Here is a 9,687-nt window from a genome sequence, read left to right on the forward strand (position 1 = left end):
CATTTTTTGCTTTCATTCAATAAAATTTAAAAAAAATGAAAAAATTATGGCGTTTTACTTTGTTGCAGTTTTTTCATTTCACCTTGTATATACATGGTTCTGAAAATGTAATTGAGGTGCAATTTTAAGGTATATAAATGTCCATCTTCCGCCCCAGTCTCTAACATTAAAATATATGTTGGCGTAAATTGTGGCATTCTCAATATTTTCTTTAAGAAGTATAATTGTAGTTTATCCACCTCTTCGAACAGAGTACAACCCCATACTTGAGCACCATATGATTGTATTGCTCTACTTATTGCTAGAAATAGATTCCATTTTGCTTTTATAGGTATGCCGTTCCTACTAAGAAAGTTGTTCCACGTAAGATTTATACTATTTTTAGCTGCAATAGTTCTCCTCTCTACATGCTTCCTAAAGTTCATTGTTGGAGTCAATGTCACGCCTAGATAGCAGTATTCATTCACTATTCTTATTTCTTCTCCACCGAGATACCATTTTTCTTTATTTGCCAATCTACCTCCTTTTCGAAAAACCATAATTGCGGACTTAGATTGATTTCTAAATTCCAACTATGGCAGTATGATTCCAACTTATAAATCATTTTTTGCAGCGTCGTTATATCGTCAGCCAGTATCACAATGTCGTCGGCATACATTAAAGTTCGAATGTTTAGTTCTTCTATCTGTATGCCTCCTCCCAAAAAATCATGTAAGTCATTGAGATAAAGCACAAACAAGTGCGGTGATAATATACAACCTTGTTTCACTCCGCTTACAGCTGAGAATTCATTAGATAGGTCTTTTCCAGTCCATACTGCACATTTAGTGTTCGAGTACACATTTTCAATAAAACGGACCATTTTAGTTGAGACTCCAGCTGCGTGAAGCTTATAAATTAACGCCTTTCGAGAGACCTTATCGAAGGCTGCTTTAAAATCTACAAAAAAGGCATACGTTTTCTTATTGTTTTTAAAATTTATCTGTACTATTGATGACAAGTTGTAAATATTATCCACTGTAAAATAATTTTTCCGGAACCCAGCCTGAAATTCGTTTATTATTCTATTACTTTCGGTCCAATTTGTTAGCCTGTCTGTTACTACACCCATCATAATTTTTGCAATACAATTCATAAACGATACTCCGCGATAGTTGCACGGTAATCCTACATGACCTTTCTTATGTATGGGGTATATTATGCTTTTCACAAACGATTCATCAACTATACCGCTGTTAAACATGTCATTACAAGCTATTGTTATCTCTGATAGGAGGTCATCAGATGCATATTTAATGAATTCGTATGGTATTCTGTCTTCTCCCGGAGCTTTGTAATTTTTTGTTCGCTCAACAAACTCTTTCACTTCTCTTAGTGTTATGGTTTTGTCTAGCTCATAAACTTCCATATAACCGTGAGCATATTGTATATCTAATGATGTCCGTGATGGGTTTAGTAAATTACTAAAGTATAATTTCAGCATTTCTGCCTCCATTGTAATCGTTGAACTTGTATTTCCATTTATTTCTCTTGCAATTTTCCACCAGTCTTTGTTTGTCTTTACATTTTGTATCTTAGCATCCAATTGTTGGTAGTATCTCTGTTTGGCTTCTGCACATATAACTTTATAGTGCTTATTATCTTTTAAGTAAAACTCTTTGTTCTGGCTGCTACTTACTTGTCTAAATTTTTCTAGGCTTTTGAATGTTTCCTGTCTCGCTTTATGACATCTCCAGTTAAACCAATTTTGTTTTTTCTCGAAGGAGTGTTCCCTAATTTGTGTTTCTTTATGCGCCGATTTAATTACATAAGTTATATCCGTCAGAGTTAGCAGATCTTTATTCTGTTTTACATTTAATAAGGTTTCACTTATTCGCTGTTTATATGCTGTTACTTGCTGTTTATTCCATTTCAATTTTGGAAGTAAATTTGTATTTTTTCTTACCGTTTCTATATCTGTCAATCTTAACGTTAAGACTATAGGAAAATGGTCAGACCAGTGTGTGTTTCCGACTTCAAACTTATCGATAAATTCAAGTATTTCTAGGGAGACTGCACAGATATCATTTACTGACATTCCAACTCCACTACAGAATGTAATTTCTCCTTCCTCATCACCTTTTGTCATTCCATTCGGTATTACAAGTCCGTTGTCACAGCATAAATGTATAAATCTATGTCCACGAGAGTTTTCCACTTCGTCTTTAGATTTCCTTTCTTCGAATCCAGCCGTAAAGTTCGCTATATATTCCTCTTCCAAGTAGTTTTGCATTTTACCAATTCTGACATTCAGGTCTCCAATCACAATAAGATTTTTAATTTCATTTTCCATGAATATTGTCTCCAGTTTACTAAATTCGTCGGACCAGATTGCGCTTCTTATGTATAAAGGTACTATATTTATTTGAGTGTGTCCGAATTTTATATATATTACATGACATTCCTGAATTATTTTAGTATAACAATTAATTCGTAGGTTTGCCAATTCCTTTTTTATTGCTAGCAGTATACCTCCACTATATCTGCCATAATTATTAATTCTTGTTGCATATTTCCATGTTAAATTGTAACCGCCAAAATATTTACTCAGACTTTCTGCTTTATTTTCATTCACATGGGTTTCTAACAAGAAGAGTATATCAAAACGCTTAATGTATTTAAAAAAATCTGGAAACATTAATTTATTTTCTAATCCGTTGATATTATACGATACTATACTTAAACTATGCTTATCTATTTCTTTTATTTGTTTACTTATTTTATATTCTAGTTTTTTGACTTTTCTAATAGGTTCTTAAAGTCTAAAGTAAATTTCTTAATATTATCACCATACTTATGCTTAAGGATGTCTTCGGCCTTTTGAACCCCACACATTAAGATGAACTCCTTATTGAATGTGCACCAGTTTTCGCCTATCTTGATTGCATCGTTTTTTACATATACTTTGTACTTACGGTCTACGTTCAGGATATCCGCTTTCAACTGCAGTAGGGCTTTCTTGCATTCTAGTCTTTTCTTATCTAAGTCCCTCTCTATTGTTATTTTATGTCCTGATAAATTTTTGACACTTTTAAAAACTTCTGTTGCCATGTCTTCAGCACCCATTTCTGCCACTACGCTTATTCTTTCATTTCTTGTGTAGATAATTCTTGCTGACGCGATTTTTACCTCCGGTAGTTTTAATATATGATTACAAACCATTTCGACTGCTTTTTTTGGACTGTTAGCTTTTTCAAAGCCTTTAAATATTACATTTTTTCTTTTACTTTGGCTTATAAGGCGGTCTATTTCTAATTGCTCATGTTCCCTCTCACGCTTTAATTTCTCTAGTTCCTTCTTGAGTTCGCTATTCTCCTTAGCTAGATTTTCAACTTTATGATTTATATTGCCCATCTTTGCTTTTATATCTTCCAGATCTTTTTTTGTGGCCACATTTTGTAGTTTATCATCTAATAGGTTTGATAATACACTCATTAGATCTGACAGCTGCATATTACCCACTGAATTTTTGACTACCATACTTTCCTGTTGTTCAGGCGATGTTTCCTTTAACATTCTTTTCGCACCGCAGCCTGTTGGTACACTTACACCTGCTGGAACGTTCGGTGGTGTGCGATTCATTTTTGGCATAATTGATTGTCTTTGATATTTTATTAAAACAAATTAATTATTGTTAACTATAATTTTTTAATTTAATTTATTGCCTACTTTTAGGTAATTTACAACGAGATCACGTAAAATAAAGACACCAATCCTTTCTGAGATACTGTTCTTTATGAAATTCGTTCAGTTTTTAATAGTTTAATAATTACTTTGAAACACTGTTTTAAATTGAAAGCTTGTTTTAAATAATAACAAAGGCGAATATTTATGCTTTACGCTTGTTTATACACGAAACTGTAGTTTTTGCCTGGCGAAGTCTTACTTTTATATCGAAAACAACATTTAATGTTTTAATCACTTTAAGCACTGAACTCGATAGCACCGTGGTAGATGACACTTATATCTGTTAGTTTATTTTCGGATCTCACAAATTAATCACTATTATACCAAAAAATTTTAAAAATTACCCCGCGCTAAAGAACTTTTAATACTTTACTTTATTAGAGTTGCCAACCGACAACCGACTATGCTTCCAGTATTACCCTGTGTAATGGAGCTATGGAAACGTTACCGTACTTGCGCTCCAATGTATCCATTACAGCTTGGTAGTTTTTATGTTGTTCGGGTGGAATTTGTTTTAAAAATTCTTCCGCACTACCTTTTAGTGCCACAATCAGTGATTCCGTTTTCTCACCAATATTCCAATTATTTGTTGCAGCCGCTATTTCAAATTTGAGTTTGAACACTTCAAAAGTATAGCTCCCATCAAACGTCGGTGCCTGTAGTTTAACCCTACCAGTTTCACGAATGGCTGAAGATGACCCGCTTACCTGCCTATTCTCAGCGTGGCTTTCCAATTGAACCGTCTCACCTTTTGAGACCTGGACATTCTGACATTCGGGTCCTTTCTTTTCTTCTCGAGCACTTAATTTGGACTTGTTGTAACTCCATCTTTAATTCGACAAAATTTTGTCCTAATGTCTGCGTGATTTCACTAAATTGTTGTTCCAGCTTTTTGTCCAACTTACGTAAACTATGCGCCTGTTCTTCAGAATTTTTCTCAAGTTTCTGCATCATTAAGTTCATGATTGCCATAATTTCATTATTCGTGTCAGGTTCTTCATCGAGGAACTCGTGTTCTTCTACGTATATGCCATTAGCCTCCAACGCCTCACAAAGTCTCAACTGCAGTTCTGCTTTCGCACCACCTGTGCCAAGTCCCACTTTCTCCAACTGCTCTTTCAGTTGAACCACAGTCAATTCTTCCGATTTCATCATTTTACAAAATCCCACTTCTGACACCAAATGTTACGTAATCGCCTGCGTGATTATTCGAATCTCAGGATTTTGTAAAAAATGAAACGAACTTTTAAAATTGGAGAAACTATACTTATTTATTTGTTGTATTACAAAGACTAGTATTTACTAGGAGTCAATTTAGTAAAACCACAGCTTCACACAAAACAATTTCCAAACTAACCTTTTATAAAAATATCAATTGACATAATGTTTAAATAATATTTAAACATTTCATTCTATGTCGCTACTCTGATGAAATTCGTAACAATATTGACACGTATGAAAATTGTAATAAAGAAACTTTACAAAGTACGGACTGCGAGTACCAGCAATCTTTGAACGAATACTACGCAGAAGGTGAATCATGTGAAATACCTGAGGAGTACACCGATCTTACGGATGTTCATTTTTTAGAATTAGTAGCTCGTCTTTGCCATATTTTAAGTGTCAGGCGAGCGATAATAAGGTTCTTAGATTTTTAATTGACACTGGGTCAAATAAAAATTATATCCAACCCTCTCTCATAAAAAATCCCTTACCCAATGAAAATATATTTTTTGCTAATTTAGTAGGTGGAAAAACTGAGATTACCCACCATGCGCATATAAATTTATTTAATATAAAAACCATAAACGTTAAAGTATTTTTACTGCCAACCCTTACATCTTTTCACGGAGTTTGGGGTAATGACAGTTTATAAGAATTTTCAGCTGTGATTCATACACGGCAAAATTTTAACTCAAAAATAAAGACAGAAAGTTAGTCAATTAGTAAGAAGTTATCCCGATCCAAATGAGGAATTGACTTATACTACTGCGGATGATCCCGTTTACTCCAGATATTATGCATATCCAGTAACACTTAAAGATGAAGTTGAAAAACAGATTAAAGAGTTATTAGATGATGGCATAATTAGACCTTTACGGTCACCCTATAATTCTCCTGTCTGGATTGTCCCAAAAAAACAAGATGCGTCAGGTAAGAAAAAATATAGAATGATTATCGATTACAGGAAGTTAAATTCCGTTACAGTCTCAGATAGATACCCCATTCCACAAATTAATGATGTACTTGCCCAATTGGGAAAAAATAAATATTTTTCAGTCACTGACTTCAAGAGTGGATTTCATCAAATCCCATTAAAAGAGGCCGACATAGAAAAAACCGCTTTTTCTGTTAACCACGGAAAATATGAGTTTACACGACTCCCTTTCGGTTTAAAAAATGGTCCTTCGATATTTCAAAGAACTCTTGATGACATATTAAGAGAACATATTGGGAAGACATAATTATTCTTGGCGAAGATGAAGAGTCCCACATTGAAAATATGAAAAAAAATTTTCAAACTCCACAAGCAGCAAATATGAAAGTTCAGCAGGATAAAAGTGAATTTCTAAAGCAGGAAGTCGAGTTTCTTGGATTTTTAATATCTTCCGATGGAATAAGAACTCCAGTTAAAGTAAACGCAATCAATAACTTTCCTTATCCCAAAACGGTAAAAGATCTGCGATCTTTTCTTGGAATGTCTGGAAGTTACCGACGGTTTATTAAAATTTATGCGACGTTAGCAAAACCGCTGACGATTCTTCTCAGAGGGGAAGAGGGACACATATCTTGATAAAAAAGCCATGGAATCATTCGATAAATTAAAAAGTTCACTAACATCTCAGGATGATATGCTCACTTATCCTGATTTTAGGAAAGAATTTCAATTGGTAACAGATGCTTCAAATCACGCAATAGGAGCTGTGTTAGCTCAGAATGATAAGCCAATCATGTTCATTTCACGAACTTTAAGTAAAACTAAAGAGCATTATGCCACTAATGAGAAGGAAATGCTTGCCATTATATGGGCACTAAAATCATTAAAAAACTTCCTATATGGATCAGCAATTGTCAAAATATTCACGGATCATCAGCCGTTGACTTACGCTCTGAGTAACGAAAATACAAATAGTAAGCTTAAAAGATGGAAAGCAATCTTAGAGGAGTATAATTACGAGCTAAAGTACAAGCCAGGTAGAGCGAATAAGGTAGCTGACGCCTTGTCAAGGATTCCACAGAATTTACAGAATAATTCCATGACAGTTACGCAACATAGCGATGAAAGCTCTTCACAAAACCTAATATCGTATACTGAAGCCCCTATAAATTGTTTCAAGAACCAAATAATCATCTCTTTAGGAGAAGTTCCCTTTTATCAGTTTCAAATTGTTCACCACACATACCATAGGCATTCAGTTATAATAAAGCAAGTAAACAAATATTCTTGCATACCTATTAAGACGATATCTTAATCCATCTGTTACTAACTACATTAAAACAGAAGATCTAATCTTGGGCAAACTTCAAGAAATCTACTCCTCTCACTTTAGTAAGTACAGAGTTCAATATAGTAGAAACATGGTCATCGACCTGACCTGTGAAAGTCACCAAGATAAGAAAATTATAAAACAGCACACCAGAGCACATCGAAATGATAGGAAAAATAAGAAACAATTGCTAGAAAACGTTTACTTTCCACGTATGGCAGCTAAAATAAAAAAAATAACCTCACAATGTAGGATTTGCAGAGAAAACAAGTATGAACACTAATTCAGGAAACTCCAATACCACAGTTCGCCGGACAAATTATTCATATTGACATCTTCATTACAGGTAAAAAGGTTGTACTTACTGGTATCGATAAATTTTCAAAGTATACGCAAGCTAGAACTATTAATTCAAGAGCAGCGGAGGATATTAAAGAGCCTTTACGGCAAATGCTGGTTTCTTTTGGTGTTCCAGAAATACTTGTGATGGATAACGAAAAATCACTTAATTCATCGTCTATAGTGTTCATGTTAGAAAACCAATTCAACATCCAAATTTACAGAACGCCACCATATACTAGTACGTCTAATGGGCAAGTCGAACGTTTTCATTCCACTCTGACAAAAGTCATGCGTTGCTTGAAAGCGGAGAATGGCTACAAATCATTTTGCTATATAATTCTGTTTATAAGTACAACTACACTATTCATTCAACCACGAAAAGAAAACCGGTCGAAGCATTCTTCGGTAGAAGAGTGAATACTGATCCGAAACGATTAGAAATGGATAGAAAAGAAAATATTAGAAATTTGACGCAAAAACAGAAAGCAGATCTTACATTCCATAATAAAAATAGAACTCCATTTAAGAACTATGACATTGGACAAGAAGTTTTTGTAAAAATTAACAAAAGATTAGGCACTAAACTTTCTCCAAAATATAAGAAGGAAATTGTAAAAGAAAATAGGAATAGCCAATAGTAACAGAATCAAAAAAAAATTGTTCACAAGAATTTAATAAAAAATTAATTTGTTTAGTCTCGTAGGTTACTCATGTGTTGAGGGGAAACAATGAAAGTAAGTAATTGTCGCTTACCTCGCAACGAGACAGCACGTTGAACGCAGTCGCTCGCGGTATAACATTCGTTTATATTTTTATTTTGTAATATTTAATAGTTCAACACATACATTTATATTTTGTGATATTTAAAAGGTCAACACATAAATAAAATGATAAACAAATATTAAGTGTTTGAAACATTTATTTTAAAGTTCAGAAATGGGATAATAAATAAAAGTGTGTTGAACAAATTTTACGGACAAGTTTTAAGTATAAAAGTACAGCAGCCCTAGCGCTCCAATAGACATGTTTTGTGCGCGCTTTGTGAAATTCTTGTAATTATATTTTGCGTGTTAACCCAATTGTGATTAGTGCCTGCAAAAGAGACAAATAAGCAAACAAAGTTGAAAAGCGCAAGAATAAGAAAATGTATACAAAACGACAACAAAAACTAAATTAAAATAGATCATAAAATGTTAACGAAGTTGTGAATTACTAGAGAAACGGATAAAAAAAAGGAGAAACGATTGAACGATTGAAAAAAACGAACGAGTTGTTAATGTATATTGACAACGAAACTAAATAATAATATACTTACGAATACGTTTAACGTCAACAAAATCAACAATGCCGAAAATTAGTGAATTAAAAATTGATTAACTAAAAGTTATACTGCGTGAAGAGGGGTTAGCTACAGCTGGTACGAGAGCGGAATTAGAATTGCGGTTAACAGAAAAAATCGATACTGATGAAATTGAAGCTCCAACGGTAATGCATGTTGGTTTACAGGAGCAAATCAATGACCTGCGTAGTATGATGGAAACTATTATCAGCATGTTCCAACAGAGCAAGCAACAAACAGTTGACGTAAATGTAATGCAGACGCCTATGAATAATCAGCCATTAGAGGAAAGTGTGAGTCAATCTGTAACGCCATCAATTTCTACAAACGCATACGGCGGGTTTCGGTCAATTAAGGAAATAGCAGACATGATTCCAGAGTTTGATCCAACTAACAAGCAGTCGCTAACTGTTTAGCAGTTCATTGATCGTGTTGGGAGTGTCATGAGTGCTTATCAACTAGACGTGTTTTATTGGCTGTTTACGGTCGATTAAAAGGAGTGGCTCATGTCTGGTTGGGATGATTTTGCAACAGAACTGAAAAACGAATTTTGTGTAACTTACAACGAAGCGCAAGTGCACCGCATTATGAGCGAATCAGTACGTAACACAGGTGAACATATATCCGATTACTGCTTTAAAGTTTATGCCTTAGGCAAACGTTTTCAGCTAAGTGAATCCTCTATTGTTCAGTATACGCGACGGGGGCTGAATCATCGTGATTTACAAGTTGCTATAGCAGCGCAAAGATTTGAAAACGGTAAGCAAATGCGCGAAATAATTGAGGAATGGT

The 9,687-nt window shown here is 34.1% G+C and overlaps 1 protein-coding gene across 1 annotated transcript; it reads right to left on the minus strand.

Annotated features, from left to right (window-relative positions):
• Window positions 1-472: 472 nt before the first annotated feature.
• Window positions 473-4,881, minus strand: LOC119690188. The gene is made up of 5 exons (XM_038105197.1): window positions 4,475-4,881; window positions 4,180-4,395; window positions 2,955-3,640; window positions 1,072-2,622; window positions 473-939 (listed from the first exon to the last, which is right to left on the minus strand). Exons 1-5 carry the CDS (start codon window positions 4,879-4,881, stop codon window positions 473-475), a joined length of 3,327 nt encoding a protein of 1,108 aa, XP_037961125.1.
• Between the last annotated feature and the right edge of the window lie 4,806 nt (window positions 4,882-9,687).

The sequence above is a fragment of the Teleopsis dalmanni genome, chromosome 1, assembly GCF_002237135.1.
Source record: "Teleopsis dalmanni isolate 2A chromosome 1, ASM223713v2, whole genome shotgun sequence".
Taxonomy (NCBI): domain Eukaryota; kingdom Metazoa; phylum Arthropoda; class Insecta; order Diptera; family Diopsidae; genus Teleopsis; species Teleopsis dalmanni.